General features: G+C 38.8%; 1 protein-coding gene across 1 annotated transcript in view; it reads left to right on the forward strand.

Moving 5' to 3' along the window:
* Positions 1-3,475: 3,475 nt before the first annotated feature.
* LOC104086720 (chaperone protein ClpB4, mitochondrial-like) overlaps positions 3,476-20,832 on the forward strand; it is a 41,105-nt gene continuing 23,748 nt past the window's right edge. Inside the window, exons 1-3 of the mRNA XM_070196299.1 lie at positions 3,476-3,843; positions 8,525-8,743; positions 8,817-9,054. Coding sequence (XP_070052400.1) covers positions 3,616-3,843; positions 8,525-8,743; positions 8,817-9,054 — 685 coding nt within the window. The 5' untranslated portion in view covers positions 3,476-3,615. The remainder of the gene's footprint in view (positions 3,844-8,524; positions 8,744-8,816; positions 9,055-20,832) is intronic.

The raw sequence follows: 20,832 nt of genomic DNA on the forward strand, positions 1-20,832 counted from the left end.
TACGATAAAGCTAAGTTCTTTAACCAAAGTCAAAAAGTCAACTCCGAGCTCACGTCTCGGAACCCGACAAAATTCACAAAAATTAGAACATCTATTCAATAACGAGTCCAACCGCACTTAAATCATCCAATTCCAGCCTCAAATTGCCTTTCAAATCCTCAAAATATAGTTTATTTCTCATTTTTTCAACCCAAAACACTAATTAAATGGTAAAATAATGATGGATTCATGTATAATAATCAAATCCGAGTTAGAATAACTTATCCCAATCAACTCCTTGAAAATCTTTTCAAAAATCAGCCAAAATCGAGGTCTTTATCTCAAAAGATGAAAAATGGTACAAAACCCTCGATTTGGAAATAATATACTGCTGCCTAGTTGTCCTTCTGCGCGAACGCGAAAAGTGCCTCACGTTCGCGAAGCACAAAATCCTCAGCTGCCAAAATTCCTCGTACGCGAAGGCGAGACCTCCCTCACGAACGCGATGATCACTGAACCAATGCCTACACGAACGCAATTCATCTCCCGCGAACGCAAAGGCTTAAATATCTGGTGCCCATCCGGCCTCAACCTTCTACGCGAACGCGAGTCCCCTCTCACGATCGTGATGCACAAACTCCCTAAACCTTCACGAACGCGAAGAACAAACTTCACCAATCACCTAGATACACACCGTGAACGCGAGACCTCTCTCGTGAACGCGTATAAGGAAACCAGACACCAGCAAATTCAGCAAGTCTACAAGGCCAAACTCAATCCGAAATCAATCGGAATCTCACCCGAGGCATACGGGACCCCATCCAAACATACCAACACATCCTAAAAATATCATACGAACTTAGTCGAACCCTCAAATCACATCAAACAACATCAAAACACAAATCGTACCCCAATTCAAGCCTAATGAACTATTGAATTTCCAACTTCTAACACCAATGCCGAAACACACCAAATCCACTCCGATTGACCTCAAATTTTGCACACAAGTCATAAATGATACAACAGACTTGTTCCAACTTCCGAAACTAAAATCCGAGCCCGGTAATAACAAAGTCAACGCTCGGTCAAACTTCTCAACTTTTCAAACCTTCAACTTTCCTACTTTCGCCAATTCAAGCCAAAACGACCTACGGACCTCCAAATCAATATTCAGGCATACTCCTAAGTCCAAAATTACCATACAGAGCTATCAAAACTATTAAAACTCTATTCCAGAGTCATTTACACATAAGTCAATATTCGATAAACTCTTTCAACTTACGCTTCCAACCTAGGGACTTAGTGTCCTAATTTATTCCGAAATATCCCCGGAACCAAACCAACCACCCCGGCAAGTCACATAACCACAAACGAACAAAAAATAAGTAATAAATGGGAGAATATGACTACAATACGCAAAATGACCGTGCGGGTTGTTACACTTAATCTCATGAGTAGTTATTGTATTCTTAAAATCTTGCTTGCTTGAAAAAGTATATTCCAGAGCTAAAATCGGATTATCTCTATCTGTATGTTGATTGAATTGAGGGAAACTTGATTTCTCAATCTCAGAATCTCTATGCAAACTTTTTGTGTCTGTAGAATCAACAGAATTAAATTCCCTTTCTGGAACTGCCATCTTTCTCTTCCATTCGACACAAAGAATCTCTCTTTCATCCGTAATGCTTTGTGCAATATTTTCATGTTTATCAACAAGTAGATCACCAGACAAATCAGCTTTGAGTCACTAACATCATCACTAAATGAATTTTCCCACACAAATTAATGTTTGTCATTATCTCCAGACTCCATCATTTGATTTATATACCGAATCCATATTGTCTATACTAAAATATGAGTCCAAGTGTATAAAGTAAATCTCAATCACATTGTCATTCGGGATGTTTCTACCAACTGCATAGGCTTCATTATGTGTAGATACCAACCTTCATTTACTAATAGATCTTCCATACCTATGCCAAAAAGTTATTGAATCCTTTGACTATCCACAAATCTCTGTCATCTCTTGAACTCATCAAGGTTCGATTTTTTCATATTAATATAATCAATATAGTTGATGTTTGCCGCCAACATAATGCTTTTCTAGCATATGTTTTATACAATAGTTTGATACTAACAAATGATGCCTCGGTTATCGATTTTCAAATCACAAAAAGTATATTATGACACGATTAGCAAAAATAATATACAATATGACATTAACAATAGTACATATCCGAAAACTTTCCGATTTTAGGGTGTGGATCAAGTCATACTTTTTAAAAGAAAAGAAAAAAACAATAACAAAGTTGCAAAGGTGTCTTTTAAGGGTTCTTTTTACTTATTCATAAACATGTTTCTTGTACTTAACTTTTTTGTGGGAGGGGGTCCGACAAGAGTAAAGAAAAGCTAACCATAAATTGGAGTCAATTCTCTGCCGCTATAATGCCTTATAGATATTGTTACTTCCAAGCTATGATTTTGCTGATCTGAAGTCTGATCATTTCAAGGAGAAGCCCAAAGGATATTGCAGCAACAAGAGTTTGAGTTTGGAGGGAATTTTTGTTCCGTTAAAGGACTCACGGTGGCTAGGTTTGGGACTTAGAGCCTGTTTGGATGGGCTTAAAAGCTGGTAAATACTTTTTAATTTGTGGAAGTGTTTGGCAACCAAAAAAAAGAGTTTAAAAAAGTTAAAATCTGCTTAAAAAAAGCCAAAACCAATAAGTTGAAAAACCCAACTTTTCGAAATTGGCGTAAAAGCCATATTACTTTGACCAAAAATATTATATTCTTATCCCTTATAATTTTTCTTAATCCCGAAATTACCCCTCAGTAGAAAACCCTACAACATACTATCCTTTTCTTTTCTCCATCTTTGTTACAACAACCCCTGCTTTTTTCTTGGTCATTTTCCATAGCTTTTCTCTCTTTTCTTTTCATTTCTTTCTTTACACTTTCATTTATTATTTTCCCATCTTTTTCCTTTCCTTTGTTTCTTCCCTAGTGCTGCTATGAACTGAAAATATATTTACGTGTTCCTTTCCTTTCTTTCATCAAATATATTTTCCATTGCCCTTTCTCTTGCTCACCTCTTAACCTCTGAGAAATTATTGTATTTTCCATCCGAGAATGTGAAGTCCGGCGATATGATAGAAGTGAACGGAGATCAGAGAAGATTTTGGGATAGCTTCCTTCCCCGGCGCCGGCCACCTCTATTGCTACTTAATCCTCGATAACTTTAAGGATATTTCAGTCATTTTAACAAGAAAAAGTGCTTACCAGTACTTGTTTACCAAACACTTTATCAGATTTTTTCTAGTTTCAGCACTTTTATCCAAACACGTAACTACTTATTTATAAAATAAGCTCCGGTACTTATAAAGTACTTTTAAGTAGTTAACTTAAAAGCCACTTTTTAAGCTAATCCAAATAGGCTCTTAAAATATATCACTTTCTCAAAGAACATGGACTGCTCAACCAAAAAAAAAAGATATAGGATTATTTTGAGCCGAGTCTATTTTGAGCTTTTTTCACAAGGAAAATAACTCTAGATTGTTCCACGCACTTCCACTTTCAGTTTGATTTTGCCCCTTCCTTAAGGTTACAGTGAGTCTCATTTGCACAATCATCAGCTCTATGGCAACACGTAGAAGCTCTAGCTCTGCTCTCACGGCCCTTGCGGCGTCTCGTTCCCGCCTACTCTCTCGGTTTCGTCCTGCAGTTTCTCGTCTCTCTGAGAATACTTTACTTGGCGCCGGCAGCTGTCCACCTCCCAATAGTGAATTTTTTGTTTGGCCGAATTATAACGCGTTGTCCAAAAATTTCGTGCACTCTTACTCTACTACTGCTGCTAGCTCCGGACAGGCACGACTTTCTTCTTCCTAATTGCATTCTTCTGTCTGTTCAATTGGAAGTGCTAATAGAATTAACTCTAATTGACGTTTAGATTAAACTTGAATGAATGCTTTTGGTTCTTTTATTTAGCTTTTGCTGCGAAGTGAAGTAATCTCTATTTAGATATTGTCAGTTAGAGAACTATTTTCTCAACGTTAAGGAACACCATTTCCAGCCTTTCTTTGCAGAGTGGAGGCCTTAAATTCTGTATTTTTGGACGAGAAAATAAAAAAAATGGTCCCTTATATGTGGGGTAGAATAAAATAGTCCCTTAACTATACTCCTGAGCAGTTTTGGTTCTTTAAGTTTGCAAAAAAGTGAGCATTTTTAGTAGTCGTCAATTATTTTAACAAACTCTGATTGTTTAATTTAACGAATACGAAGTCACATTTGGAGGTGCATTTTTTGCAGTTTATGATATATTTGATCTATTTTTTTTTTTTTTTTTGAGAAGGTAACAAGTTTTATAAAATAAGTAGAAAAACCTTTAGCATAAAGATTATGCTATAGTTTAAAGATAGTTACAAGAACCCCGAAAAAAAGCAAAACGCAAATCCAGACTTGTGATAGTTACAAAGACCCAATAATATCCACTATAGACTCTACATCCTCTACCAGAGCTTCTTTACACCAAAAGTGAAACAAAAATATATAATTCGTCTTGATCTTCTGTTCAGTGTTAGCTCTATCTTCAAAGCACCTTGAATTTCTCTCCAACCAAATTGTCCACCAAATACGTGGTGGGATCAACCTCCACCAATGCTTCTGCCTCAGTAGAATATTTGGGTTATTCCAGCAAGCTAACATTTCTGCAGTTGTCCTAGGTATTGCCAATTTCACACCTTTCATACTCATGAAAAGATACCACAACCTACTATTTACGTTGCAATGTAAAAAGAGGTGACTGTTTGTTTCAATCTCTTTTCCACACAAGAAACATTTGGAACACATAAGCATTCCTCTCTTCTTTAAATAGTCATGAGTTAGAACAACCTCTTTGACGACAAGCCAACAAAAGCAAGCCACTTTAAAAGGGATTTTCACCTTTCAGATGTGCTTCCAGTGCCACGTCTCGTTGTTCATGTGGCCAGAGCTATTCAAAATTTCATATGCTGACTTTACAGTATATACTCTTCCGCAATTTCTTTCCTAAGTCTATCCTCTTCTTCTGTGATGCCATTAAAACCATCCAACAATTTGTAGAATTCAATCACTCTCGTAACCTCCCAGTCATTGAGGAACCTTCTGAACGTAACATTCCATCCTTGCATACTCTATACCTCAGCCACAGTAGCTTGGGTTGCTGCACTATAGTGAACAAATTTGGAAAAGCCTCTTTAAAAGGTCCATTACCAATCCAATCATCATTCCAGAAAGAAGTTTTATTGCCATTCCCCACTTTGATACTGACATTGCTGATAAATCCTGGCCATAAATTTCTGATTGATTTTCATACACTTACACCATAGGATCCAGAAGCTCCTGCTATACACCACCTTACATCTGCCCCATATTTTTCACAGATAACCTTCCTCCATAAAGCTTGATCTTCCAGAGAAAATCTCCATAACCACTTCATAAGTAAACTCTTGTTATGTTGTCTCAAATTTCTGATTCCCAAACCTCCATCCCTCTTGCTTTTAAGCAAAGTGCTCCATTTTACCAAATTGTAGGCCTTCTTTTCCTTATTCCCTTGCCATATGAATTTCCTCCTTAAAACATCTACCCTTTTCTCTACTTTAACAGGAAGTGGGAAAAGAGACATCATGTAAGTAGGAAGAGCATCTAGCACACTATTGACTAAATTAATTCTCCCTCCCAAAGAAAGATAATTTCCTTTCCATATAGCAAGTTTCTTTTCACACCTTTCCAGCACCTCATTCCATAACTCCTGAGATCTATTTTTTGCTCTCAAGGGCATCCCCAAATATGTTGTTGGGAGATTTCCCACTTGACAGCGTAGCACCCCTGCCAATCTTTGAATGTTGGTGACCTCATTAACTGTGTACACCTGTGACTTATTCCAGTTGACATGTAACCCTGAGACAGCTTCAAAGACAGATAAGATCAACCTCAGATGTCTAACTTGCTCTTCATTAGCATCACAAAACATCAAAGAATCATCCGCATAAAGCAGATGAGTAATCTCTAGATTGCTACTGACATTATTCACTACTTTGAAACCCCTTATCCACCTCTCCTGGTTTGCCTTCTTAATCATACTATTCAGACCTTCCATTGCAATTATAAAAAGGAATGGAGACAAAGGGTTTCCTTGCCTTAGCCCTCTCTTTGAAGAAAAGAAACCCTCTGGAGAACCATTAACTAGAATGGAAAACTTAACAGTGCTGATGCAGAAACCTATCCATTTGATCCACTTGCTTGCAAAGCCCATATTCTTCAGAGTTATCAGCAAATAGTTCCAGTTTATATGGTCATATGCCTTCTCAATATCCAATTTGCCAAGGATCCCATGGATCTTACTTTTAACCCTGGAATCAACACATTCGTTTGCTATTAGGTCTGCATCCATGATCTCCCTACCTTTGATAAAAGCCATTTGTTGAGTGTCAACCAGTTTGTGAATGGCTGTCTTCAATCTCTCTGTCAACACCTTTGAAATGATCTTATACACACTACTTATGAGACTTATAGGTCTATAATCTTTTAGCTCCATCGCCCCAGTCTTCTTTGGAATTAATGCTACATAAGTAGCATTAAAGCTCTTCTCAAACAATTCCTTTGAGTGGAAGTTTTGAAAAGTATTCATCAAATCTTCTTTTACCACATCCCAACATTGAATAAAAAAACCCATGGTGTAGCCATCTGGACCCGGAGTTTTGACCGCTGCACAAGCCTTCAATCCCTCAATGATTTCTTGCTCTTCAAACTCCCTCTGTAGCCATTGCTCCCCTGCCTCACTAATTCTAGGACAATCTGGAGAATTGAACTCTGGCCTCCATGCTTCAGATTCAGTGTATAAGTGCTGAAATATGGCTAATATCTACCCCTTTATAACTTCCATATCATCCACTTGTATCTCATTAATGATGAGCTTGTCAATGTTGTTGAATCTTCTGTGGGCATTTGCAATCCTCTAAAAATATTTAGTATTTCGATCCCCTTGTTTTTAACCATTGAACTCTTGATTTCTGCCTCTAAATTAACTCCTCATTTTTGGCAATCTCTTCCAATTCCATGACTAGGCTAGTCTTTTGCACCAACTCATTTTCAGAAAGATCCCTGGATTCTTGAACCACATCCAGTACAAGAATTTGATAGTGGTTTTAGTTAAATCCTTTTCTTTTTCATATTTGGTGATATTTGGTCTATTTCTGGTGTCTGATGCAGTTTTTGGGATTTAGTGGGTCTTTCCTAGTGGTTCTAGTTAAATCCTTTTCTTTTTCATAGTTTTGGTAAATTTAACAGCCAAAATTTGATAAACAGTTGACAAGATTAAAAGTGCTCATGTGTGGAAAACATAGATCCTGCTTAGCTTAGCTGATAAGCGTCAAACGGTGGAAAACACTTTTAGGTGCTGAAGTGGATTTTATAAATTGACAGTTACGTGTTAAGTGAGAAGTAGAACTGATAATAATCAATTAATATGTTTGGTAAAAAAACTGTTGATAAGCACTTTTTTTGCTAAAATAACTGTAATGACCTTAAAGTTATTTACAAATTCTATAAATTTAAAGAATTTATTACATAAAAAGACGAAAAATAGAGGTAATTAAAAGTTATGTTAGAGGAATTTATTGGAGATTACAAAAGATCTTAGGGATAAAATCGTAAAAGGCTTGGTCAAACAAAAAATGTTTATAAGCTATAACTTATGACTGATTTTGGCTTACAAGCACTTCTCATATGAGCACTTTTGGTGTTTATCAAACGTGTAGATAAGACAAAATGTGCTTACAAGCCAAGTATGATCCTCTTAAAGGACCCTTTTATAGCTTAGCCAAATATATGTATTTAAGAGTCTATTTCATACCTACCCCGCTACCCCCCAAAAAAAGGTTGTCATTTTCTAATTGTTGGACAGGCTGTTTCATTCTACTATTTTTTGACAATTTCGTGGATCATCCTTGGGGCAGGGTAGGCTGCCTTCATCACACACCCTTGGGGTGCGACCCTTTCTCGGACCCTACATGAGGGCTTCCCTTTGTGGAGTACACTTTATCAAAGTTATGTATAAACACATGCACTAAACTAGACTTTTGTGATAGTTGTTTCACTTGAGGCTGTCAGTTTACTTCTTTTTTTGTTTGGTTGCACATTTCATTTGGCTGCTATTGGTGTTGCCATAAAAGCTACTCTAGTGTTTACTATTGATGCTAAGAACTTATGGGGTGAATGAAAGGACGGGTGACTGAAAGGACATCTCCTTCCTCAACTGTGTTATATCTTCTTAAACAAGAAGTTTTGATGTACTCAAACAATACTAAGGGGTTTGTGCAGATAAAAACAGCTATTTATAAAGGTCCATTGGTCTCCCTGGCCTTCTCTAAAATGAGGAGTACCATGATTGTAGATATTTGTCAATTCTCTTGGATTTGACCTGATGATTACTTATCTTTAATTTTGGATAATTTTAAATTGTTTTGGCATATTATTTGTTGTTATGTTAATTAGTATGAAAATTTAACAGATTAATAATATGGACTACACTGAGATGGCTCTTGAGGGTATTGTTGGTGCTGTTGAGGCGGCACGGACTAGCAAGCAACAAGTAGTTGAGACTGAGCACTTAATGAAAGCTCTTTTGGAGCAGAAGGATGGGTTGGCTCGAAGAATATTCACTAAGACTGGGTTGGACAACACATCAGTTCTGCAAGAAACAGATCAATTTATATCTCAGCAGCCAAAGGTATGAAAAATGGAGACTGATTGTGGATTCTGATGAGTTCTTGGACTAGAGAATCAGATATTTTTTCTTGCAGGTAGTAGGTGATACCAGTGGCCCCATATTAGGGTCACATCTTAGTTCTCTCCTAGAGAATGCGAAGAAGCACAAGAAAGAAATGGGAGATTCCTTTGTGTCTGTGGAGCATATGTTGTTATCTTTTTTGTCAGACACTAGATTTGGTAAAAAGTTATTCAGGAATCTCCAGCTTACGGAGAAGGCTTTGAAGGATGCTGTCAATGCTGTTCGTGGAAGTCAGAGAGTAACTGATCCAAGTATGTATATATGTATATAGCCTCATGTTTCGTATCCATGTCTCTTATGATTTCATTCGTTCTGGTTGAATGGTAAATCCCAGTTGGCTAAAGGATCTTACTTTATCACAGCATGAGATGATCCTTGCTTTGGTTGATTGGGTGGATCATGCAATATTGTTTCTCTGGTTTGTCATGGACATTAAATTTTGCTTATTGATGGGGGAAGTCTTGTAAGGTGGTTAGAGGCTTAGAGCTTATAATATTTCAAAAAGTACTTGGCAAAAAAGGCTAATTCCAAGTAGCTGGTATAATACTCCATTCACATGAACTTAGATTAAATCTGAATTTGAAGAATGACTTTTGATATCAAAAGGTAGAATGAGGAATTCTGTTAGCAAAATTGCATTAAGGGAGTATGGATGTCCTTGATATATATGACAATGCATATTACTGTCTCTTAGTGACTACATCATGGAGTTCCAAAATGACTGACCATGCTCAGTGCAAATAAGATATCTAATTGTGTCAAAATAGATAATTTAGTATAGCTCCGATATTTGTCAAGATCTTCCAGCGGCTCTTCCTGTCTAGGAATGAGTTTGAAATCCCGATCCTAAGGGTGTGAACATGTTTACAATGTGACACGTTTGTTTACTCTAGTTGTCAAAAGCATGCTCTGTGAGATAGCAATGCCTATCTTTGATTGTGCTACCTCAATCTCCTGTAATTTTCTCAAATCCTGAGCCTGACAGCGATTGAACAAGTGTTGCTCGAGTTAAGAAACTATTTGGTCATTGCCTTCTATAATAAAATGTCATCAACATAGTCCACTAGTAAATACATTAACCATGACCATTATAATGAAAGGAAATTGAACGATCAGCTTCACTTTGGACACTTCCCATGATATTGGACCACAAACTGAATTAGAGAAATTCCAAGCCATACTCCCTATAAGTGTTTTAGACCATATAAGTGACCGTCAACAGCATACTAAGCCTGAATTCCCTAGAGCAACAAGCTAGAGTGGTTGCTTCATGTACACCTCCATGGCTAATTCCTCATGCAAGAAGGCATTTCAGATATCCTGTTTATAAAGTGTACATTAAAACATTGGCGCAAAAAGTTAAACAGTTGGGTGGGTGGATGCAGTACAGGACGTGTTACTATAGTCAAGGCCATAAATCTGAATGTACTCTTTGGCAAGGTTGGCCCTCAGTTGACCAGAACATACCTCTACCATATAAGTAGCGACGTCAAAAAAACACTTACCAGAACAAAACCAATTCCCGCACCCAAGGGTGTGGACTAGTGTTCAATGAAGTGGGTTGAGAATCATGAGTTTCAGGTTCAAATTCCAGTAGAGGCAAAAGACACTAGGTGATTTCTTCTTGTATGTCCAAGTTTTGGTGGACATATGTGAGAAATAAGAGAGAGTGAGAGGGAACTCAGCTTGATAATTCCCTTAAGCAGTGGGCTTTAAATAGCTAAGTGCACATATTCTGAGTATTAGATCAAGTTTGAGTCCTAGTAAACTTCCACAGGAAAAAGGATAGAGTCAGATACCTAAACCTAGTTATACTCTAAAGTTATTATTGTTAGATAATTATGTGTAAATAGTCCTAGTCCCATATATAATAGGAATATAATATGTCCTATTTCCATATGTAGTAGGAGTAGAATATGTCCTAGTCCCATATGTAGTAGGAGTAGAATATATATTATATATAGGGGTCATTGTATCATTGTTAATAAAAATAAATTTTTCTCCCGTGTATTCTCACATGGTATCGGAGCTTCAGTGAGAAAATTATCATTGTGCGTCATTCCAGTGACATCCGGGAAGAAAGATCTCATCGCCGTGCAATTTTCTGGTAACTTCGTCTTGTTCCCAGGGTTCATCACTGCTACAGTAGTACTGTGCATATACCAGTACCACCATCAGATCCGAAACCCTTGTGCGACCAAACCCCAGAAATTCCAATCACATCTGAACAGAAAAGTCAGTCACCGTGCATCTTTCCGGTTGACGACTCAAGATTGATTTGTGTTATCTCCTAATCGGTAAGTGTTGTGCGAAAACCAACACTACCATCTTGTTCGGAAAAGTCAGGCGACAAAACCCCAGTCAATCGCTCCAGCATAAAGTCACTTGCTCGCCTCTACGCGCCGCCAAAACTAGGGTTCCGGTGAGCTACAATAACGTTTCCGGCGCGTATGAGCCATTCTGGCAACTTTTTGACAAAATTTCTTTAGGACAACTTACTCGTCCAATGATTCCGAGCCTACCTATATAAATTACATCAAATTCTGATAACTTCTAGTCCCATATATAGTATGAGTAGAATATGTCCTAGTCCTATATGTATTAGGAGTAGAATATGTATTATATATAGGGCTCATTGTATCATTGTTAATAAAAATAGATTTTTCTCCCGTTCATTCTCACACTTATGTAATTAGATCTCCTCACTCTCTATCCTATGGTATATTCTCATCTGTGCTGTCCCAAATTAATACGCTAAAGAGAAATTCAATCCCAAAGTTGTGTGTGAATTTATATGGTATCAGAAGCCATGTTGATATCTTCCTCCTCCTCTCCTCCATCACCTACACTCGTTAACCCTCTTTCTTCTTCATCTTCCTCGCATGCACCGTGTTAGGAACGGGAACCCGGGTAGTGCGGAATATAGCCAAACAACGGTATAATGGCAATAACAAGGACAATGGAAGTTGATAACAACGACAATTAAAGTAGATAAAGAAGACACAAATTTAACGTGGTTCGGTCAAAGTGACCTACGTCCACAAGCGGAGAGGGCAATTTACTATAACAATAAAAGTCAAAAGAGAGTACAAAATTAGAGTAAATACTCTAATTAATCCCAAATACCCTAAGGGAATAACCTCACAAGATCACTCCAAAGAAAGGGTTCACACAAGTGCTTCCCAACACTAACTCTCATACAAAACACTCTTAATAAAGGAAGAAAGGAAGAAACAAGAAATGAAGACTCAAGTCTTGTTGGTGTGTATAAAATGAACTAATGGCCTTCCCTTTTATAGGCAAAAAAGTCTTGACCTCTTAGGTGTAAAAGAAGAGATACAACTTGTGCAAATGATGTCCAACACACAATGCAATATTTTTGGGTCCCAAAGAATATTGCCAACAAAGTTTACACTTTGCAAAGATGCTTATACTTATGTGAGATGGACTCCATTTGACAAAATAATGGCAATATTACAAATCTCCACCTTGGCCTAATTTTAGATGATATAGTAAATTTGCTCTACCTTCTCCGCAAAAGCCCCAATGGGCATATGTCAAAATTTAATGCCATCAAAATCAGACAAGTTGTCTGATACCGAAACTGTAGTAGGGCCTATAACAGTGGAGCCCAATAAAGTATACAACGAACCAGATCTGTGTGCTTTCATGATCACACGAGCACCTTGAAAAATTTTCAGAACTCCACCTTCACCAGTGAATTTGCACTCAAGGGATTCTAAAGTGCCCAAAGATATGAGATTTTTCTTCAACTCAAGAACATATCTAACATCGGTGAGAGTTCTCACCACATCATCATGCATTCTGACCCGAATTGTACCTTTGCCAATAACGTTACAAGTAACATTGTTACCCAATTGGACAACTCCACCTGCAACTGAATCATATGTAGAAAACAAGTCCCTTCTAGGACACATATGATATGAACAACCGGAATCTAAAATCCACTCATTGTCTAATCTGAAACTAGTTTCAGTTGCTAAAAATATAGTTCCCTCAATCTCATCAGTTGCTACTCTAGCTTCGGCGGTGTCAGTATTTTTGTGCTCATTTTTTCTTTCCTTATGCTTTTCTTTATTTTTCAGCTTATAGTATTCGGAGATAATGTGACCTTTCTTATGACAATAGCGACATTCTAAATTATTGTATCTGGATATGGAGTCGGAGTTGCCCCTAACAAACAAGCCAACTTCCGCTTGAGTTCCACTAGCTTCCCCAGTAATATCACTATCTATCTGTTCCTTTGATTTTAAGATAGATTTAATATCCTTATAAGAGATATTATCCTTTGCATAAAGCATAGTATCTCTTATATGCTTAAAAGATGGGGGTAGAGAACAAAGCAGTAACACAGCTTGATCCTTATTTTTAATTTCAGCATCTATATTACTCAAATCCATAAGAATGGAATCAAATGTGTCAAGATGAGAGAGAATAGAGGTACCTTTACCCATACGAATTGTATAAAGCTTCTGCTTCAGGTAAAGTCTATTTTCCACCGTCCTCTTCATATATAAGGTTTTCAATTTTTCCCACATGCCTTTAGCTGTGGTTTCTACAGAAACTTCACGTAAAACCTCATTTGAGAGATTTAAAATAATACCTGCTTTTGTCTTTTTGTCTATGATGGCAAACTCCTCATCCGTCATTTTATCCGGCTTCTTCTCCTTTCCTTGCAGCGCCAAGTCTAAGCCATCCTGAATTAGGATAGCTTCCATCTTTAATTGCCACATTCCGAAGTTTGCTATTCGGTCAAATTTCTCAACATAGGTCTTTGTTAGAGTCATTTTGGCTATTGAAACTAACCCGGTTAGATCCGGCTCTGATACCAATTTGTTAGGATCGGGAACCCGGGTAGTGCGGAATATAGCCAAACAACGGTATAATGACAATAACAAAGACAATTGAAGTTGATAACGACAATTAAAGTAGATAAAGAAGACACAAATTTAACGTAGTTCGGTCAAAGTGACCTACGTCCACAAGCGGAGAGGGGCAATTTACTATAACAATAAGAGTACAAAAGAGAGTACAAAATTAGAGTAAATACTCTAATTAATCCCAAATACCCTAAGGGAATAACCTCACAAGATCACTCCAAAGAAAGGGTTCACACAAGTGCTTCCCAACACTAACTCTCATACAAAACACTCTTAATAAAGGAAGAAAGGAAGAAACAAGAAATGAAGACTCAAGTCTTGTTGGTGTGTATAAAATGACCTAATGACCTTCCCTTTTATAGGCAAAAAAGTCTTGACCTCTTAGGTGTAAAAGAAGAGATACAACTTGTGCAAATGATGTCCAACACACAATGCAATATTTTTGGGTCCCAAAGAATATTGCCAACAAAGTTTACACTTTGCAAAGATGCTTATGCTTATGTGAGATGGACTCCATTTGACAAAATAATGGCCATATTACACACCGCTTAACCATGCTCATCACTTTGAAGGGCAGCCCGGTGCACTTAACTCCTGCTATGCGCGGGGTCCGGGAAGGGCCGGACCACTAGGGTCTATTATACGCAGCCTTACCTTACATTTCTGCAAGAGGCTGTTTCCACGGCTCGAACCCGTGACCTCCTGGTCACATGGCAGCAACTTTACCAGCTGCGCCAAGGCTCCCCTTAACCATGCTCATCACTCATTTCAATAAAATTAACTTCTACGAAATTTTTCTTTCTTGGAAGACACAACTATTACCTTTTCTTCCAGGACAAAATCTCCATGGCTATATTGATGAAACTAATCCTTGCCCATCATCACACACTATGGTGGAAGGCAAAGAAATGCCAAATACAACCTATGCATAATGGATCCAACAGGACCAATTGATTCTTAGCCTGTTGATTTCATCACTTTTCGAAGAAATGTTGCCCATGAAAATTGGTTTAAATACCTCCAAAGCAGTTTGTGATGCACTTGAGGCAGCCCGAACCTTCAAATGCACGAATCCTCAATCTTCATATGCAACTTTAAAACTTGAAGCAAGAAGATCTTTCGGTTACTCAATAGCACAAGGCCAAACTCATCTCCAACGAATTGGCAGCTGCTGGAAGGCCCCTTCGTCTTGCCGATCAAAATGTGTACATCTTTAAGGGACTGAGATCTGATTTCAAGGACATTTACAGCTCTCTCAGCACGACCTGAACCAATCACATTCTCAGAAGTTCACAGCCTCTTGCTTAACCATGAATCTAGACATGATTCCTCTTTCTCCTCACTTTCCTTAACCACCCCAACACCACCTGCTCTTCAACAATACCCACAGCTAACCTCAGTCAACGAACTACAAATCTGATCGCAATAATGGTTTCAAATCAAATAGGGGACGAGGCAGATCTTCGTTTGGAAGAGGGGGTCGAGGTGGTTGTTCATACTCAAGGAATTTCTCTAAACCATCTTGCATCAACTTGCTTCCAGAGGTACAATCACTTGATTAACCCTATGGCTTATTTGTCTCACCAAGCTCCTTTACCCTCAACTTTGCAATGGTTAGCCACTTGCCACATCACTCTGGATCTCACAAATATTACCAGTGCCACTATCCATCGCACTGGTAACTCCGCTCTCTGATCACCTCTTGGTCTCTCTATCTTAAGAATATCCTTCCATGTTCCTTCAATTATCAAACATTTACTCTCAGTTCAACTTTTGCTCGTCACAATAATGTCTTCGAACTTCATCCCTTTCATTTTGTTGTCAAGTATCTACAATCCAGGACACCTCTTCTTACAGGGCAGAGTGATGGTGATTTATACACACTTCCAGTCAAGTTTTCTTCTTCCATCTCCCAGCCAGTTCCAGCCTCTCCAACAGCTTCTCTATCCATCAACACATCACCTTCATGCTGGCATCTTCATATTGGTCACCCCCATCAACGAGTACTTAGGCAGATTCTTAGGACCTACAATTTACTTTGTTGTGGTTCTAGTTTGAATAACATTTGTTGTGCTTGCCAACTTGGCAAGTCACATAAATTATCTCTTCCTTTGAGTATTAATAAAAGCACTTTGATTCTTCAATTACTTTATGTTGATGTTTGGGGTCCTGTACCTTTTCTTTTCTCTCAAGAACACATATACTTCTTGGTGTCTGTAGATGATTATTCTAGTTATACCTGAGGATACGCTCTCTATCGTAAAACTGATGTATTAATCACATTTAATCAGTTTAGAACTCTTGTGGAAAGACAATTTAATATATTCATTAAAGCAATACAATCTGACTGGGGTGGGGAATTCAGATTAGTTAATCCTGTTGTTGCCAAACTTGGGATTGCTCACAATATTTCTTGTCCTCATATTCATGAACAACAAGGAAAAGTTGAAAGAAAACATCGACACATCATCGAAACTGGCCTTAGTCAAAGCTCTATGCCTCTTTTTTGGCAGTACGCTTTTGAATCTGCAGTTTCCTTATCAATCGTCTGCCATCAGCAACTACTCGAAGAATCTCACCTCATGAGTTGCTTCACCATTCTAAACCTGACTATGGATTTCTTAAAGCCTTTGGCTGCCTCTGCTATCCTTACTTACGTCCTTACAACAAGCACAGGTTTGATTATTGCAGCAAATCTTGCGTCTTTCTTGGTTATAGCCCAACTCACTTAGGGTATTGTTGTCTTGATTGTTCTACTAGGAAAATCTATATTGCTCGTCATGTTCGCTTTGACGAGATCAATTTTCCTTTCGATGTGCCCTCAATTCTTGGTCCTCCACTAAACCAAAGTCATTTTACTTCACCATGGGCTTCCTCTCCTTGTAGCTCTTTCGCCAACATCTACTACACTGCAGCTCTCAAGACCAATAGCTTTCCCTCCTGTTCCTTCTTCTTCACAACCTAGCCCTACTCCTACTCCCACTCCCGTTCTACGAACTGTTCATCCTCTGGACCCTAATCCTAGTCCATATCGTCCTCCTTCTCCGAAAAACAGTTCTAGTTCACCTCCCAATGCTTCATCTCAGTAGCCTAGCAATTCGCCAAGTAATCCATTAAGCACATCTCCAGGTTCACCTTTCGTAGCAGAACCTCCAGCTCTACTCAAACAATATTCTCGTCGTTCCACAAAAACAATACACTTGTTCAACGTACTACCATTTGCATTTTTCTATTTTTAGCAGCTTCACATGGGTGGTCTCTCCAACAATTTGATGTGCAAAATGCATTTTTACATGGTGAGCTTCAAGAATATGTGTTCATGAGCCAGCCTTCAGGTTTCATTCATCCTCTTTTTCCTCATCATGTTTGTCAGCTTAAGAAGTCACTTTACGGGCTCAAATAGGCTCCCAAGGCATGGTATATGCGTCTCCATAAGTTCTTGCACAGCGTAGGCTTCATCACCTCTAGATCAGACACCTCCCTGTTTGTCTACAACTCAAATGGTGTTGTCGCCTACCTCTTAGTATACGTTGATGATATCATAGTCACTGGCAGTGGTACCTCCTCTTTAGAATCCATTATCCTCAAACTTGGAGATGTCTTTTCCATACATAATCTTGGTCCTCTCAGTTTCTTTCTTAGTGTTCAGGTTTCACGTGGTCACCATGGCATCTCTATGTCCCAAGCTGAATACATTAAGACTATTCTTGGAAGAGCACATATGGAGCACTACAAACCTTTAATTACTCCCATGGAAGTTGTTAGTTATGTGTAGTCCTACATTGGAATGGGAGTAATATGTACTATGTAGACTATAGCTATAAATATGACCTCTTGTATTATATTGAGTATCTAATATCAATAATATATTTTCTCCCGTGCTTTCTCACATGATATCAGAGCATTAGTGCAAAAAGATAGTTGTGCGTCATTCCAGCGTTAACCGGGAAGAAAGAACTTAGTCATCGTGCAATTTTTCCGGTGACCTAAGGCCTGTCTACGTGAAAAGTCACTTTCTGTAGGTGTTGTGCTAAAACCAACACCACCACGAGGTAGATCACCCTTCGACGACCAACTCCTGAGAATTTATCCGGCAGAAAAGCTGCCACGCGCCGACAACAACTTTTCTGGAGAGGGTTCCGGCCACATTCCGGCCATTTTTTCGCGAAGCTTCTTCAGGACAGTCTTCTCTCCTCACAATTCCAAGCCTACCCATCTAATTCAAATTAAATTCCGACCACTTTTATATTTTTCCGGCGTGAACAGTGACCTTTCCGTCCATTTTTTGAAAACATTTCTTTAGGACAGGTTGCTCGCAAGGGAATTTCGAGTCTATCCATCCTGGTTATGACAAATTCCGACAACTTTACAATTTTCCGGCGAGCTACAGTGTTGTCTGGTGTGAACAGTGTTTTCGGCATAAAATAGTTTTCTGCTGTGAGCAGTGTTTTTCCACAGGAGTTACTTATTTCCACTATTTCAAGTTAACCCTACTACTACAAATTGTAGCGACATGGGAACCGATACTTTGAATAGTCGGATGGTTTCTATAGCAGATTATATTGAGTTCCTTCAGTACAAAGCATGTAAGCAGACATTTTCTAAGATAGCTTCTGTTGTTCAATCAGGTAATAGCGTGACTTGTTTCTCCCAATCTTCATCCTCTGTGTTTTGGGTCATTGATTTAGGTGCATAAGATCATATTTCTGGTAACAAATCTCTTTTCACTACTATTTCGTATTCTCAATCTCTTCCAAGAGTCACAATGGCCAATGGGTCTCAAACTATGGCAACTGCAATAGGTCAAGCAAGCCCACTTCCTTCCTTACCTTAAGATTCAGTCCTTTATGTTCCCAATAGTCCTTTTAATCTCATAACTGTTAGTCGCTTGGCCAAATCACTTAAATGCGCTGTTTTATTTCTTAATGACCATGTTTTTATACAGGAACACAGTACGGGGCAGATCATTGGTACCGGGCGTGAATCAAACAGACTTTATTACCTTATCCTTGCTAAATCACATGGACTCACATCTTGTCTTCCTTCAACAACTTGTCCTGTTACTAAGTCACCAGATTTATTACATAAACGGTTGGGACATTCCAGTTTGTCAAAACTTCAGAAAATGGTATCTGGTTTATCTCACTTGTCAGCTCTAGAGTGTGAGTCATGTCAGCTCGATAAGCATGCTCACTTCCATTTCCCTCGGCGTCTTGATAATCGAGCAAAGTCACCTTTTACTTTAGTCCATTCAGATGTTTGGGGTCCTAGTCGGGTCAGTTCCACCTTGGGATTTCGCTACTTTGTCAGTTTCATTGATAATTATTTCAGGTGCACTTGGATATTTTTGATAAAAAATCGATATGAGCTGTTTTCTATTTTCCAGACCTTCCACGCTGAAATTCAAAATCAATTTGGGGTTTCTATTCGCACATTTCACAGTGATAATGCCCGAGAGTATTTGTCTTCCCCATTTCAGCAGTTTATGAAATCTCATGGGATTATTCATCAAACATCTTGTCCGTACACATCTCAACAAAATGGGGTAGCTGAAAGAAAGAATAGACATCTTATTAAAATGCTCGTACCCTACTCATACAGTCTCATGCTCCGTTGCATTTCTGGGGGGATGCAGTTCTTACATCTTGCTATCTTATTAATCGTATGCCATCTTCAGCTATCCAGGACCAAGTTCCATTCTCTGTTATGTTTCCTCACTTGCCTTTGTTCTCTTTTCCATCCCGTATCTTTGGAAGCACTTGTTTTGTCCATAACCTTACTCCAGGAACAAATAAGTTAGCTCCTCGTGCTCTTAAGTGCGTATTTGGGTTACTCGAGAACACAAAAGGGGTATCGATGCTACTCTCCTGACCTCCAGCGGTACCTTATGTCCACTAATGTTACCTTTTTTGAAATCCAATCATACTTCACAGGTTCAGGTCATCACTTAGATATTTCTGAGGTACTACCAGTTTCATCATTTGGAGATTCAATCACTATCTCCCATTCATCTTCCTCTACATCTCTAGCTCCACCACTTACAACTCCAGTTGTAGCTCCACCACCTATAGCTCCAGTTCTACCATCTACAACTCCAGTTGTAGCTCCACCACCTATAGCTCCAGCTCCTCCGCATAATCCAGCTCAACCTTCTGCAACTCCATCACTCTTGACTTATCATCGTCGTCCACATCCAGCATCAGGCCCATGTGATTCACGCCCTGCATCAGATTCTGCACCTACTGCGGACTTGTCTCCTCTTAGTCAACCAATTGAACTCCGCTAAGGTGTACGGTCCACACTTAATCCTAATCCCCACTATGTCGGCTTAAGTTATCATCGTCTGTCGTCACCTCATTATGCTTTTATATCTTCTTTGTCCACTGTTTCTATCCCTAAGTCTACATGTGAGGCAATATCTCATCCAGGATGGCGACAGGCTATGATTGACGAGATGTCTGCTTTACATGCGAGTGGCAATTGGGAACTTGTTCCTCTTCTGCAGGTAAGTCTACTGTTAGTTGTCGTTGGGTTTATGCGGTCAAAGTCGGCCCGGATGGCCAGGTTGATCGGCTTAAGGCTCGTCTTGTTGCAAAAGGATATACTCAGATTTTTGGGCTTTCTCGTGGCTAAAGTAGCATCTGTTCGTCTCTTTTTGTCCATGGATGTTGTAAGTCATTGGCCTCTTTATCAGTTAGACATTAAGAATGCTTTTCTCCACGGTGATCTTGAGGAAGAAGTTTATACGGAGCAACCACCTGGTTTTGTTGCTCAGGGGGAGTTTAATGGTTGTGTGTGCAGATTGTGCAGGTAACTATATGGTTTGAAACAGTCCCCTCGAGCTTGGTTTGGTAAGTTCAGCACAATTATTCAGGAGTTCGACATGACTCGTAGTGAGGCTGATCACTCTGTGTTTTATCAGCATTCTGCTCCTAATATGTGTATTTATCTAGTGGTTTATGTTGATGATATAGTTATTACTAGCAATGATCAGGATGGTATTACTAATCTGAAGCATCATCTGTTTCATCACTTCCAAACTAAGGATCTGGGCAGATTGAAGTATTTTCTAGGTATTGAAGTCGCTCAGTCTAGCTCAAGTATTGTTATTTCACAGCGGAAGTATGC

Source organism: Nicotiana tomentosiformis, chromosome 2 (assembly GCF_000390325.3).
Source record: "Nicotiana tomentosiformis chromosome 2, ASM39032v3, whole genome shotgun sequence".
Taxonomy (NCBI): domain Eukaryota; kingdom Viridiplantae; phylum Streptophyta; class Magnoliopsida; order Solanales; family Solanaceae; genus Nicotiana; species Nicotiana tomentosiformis.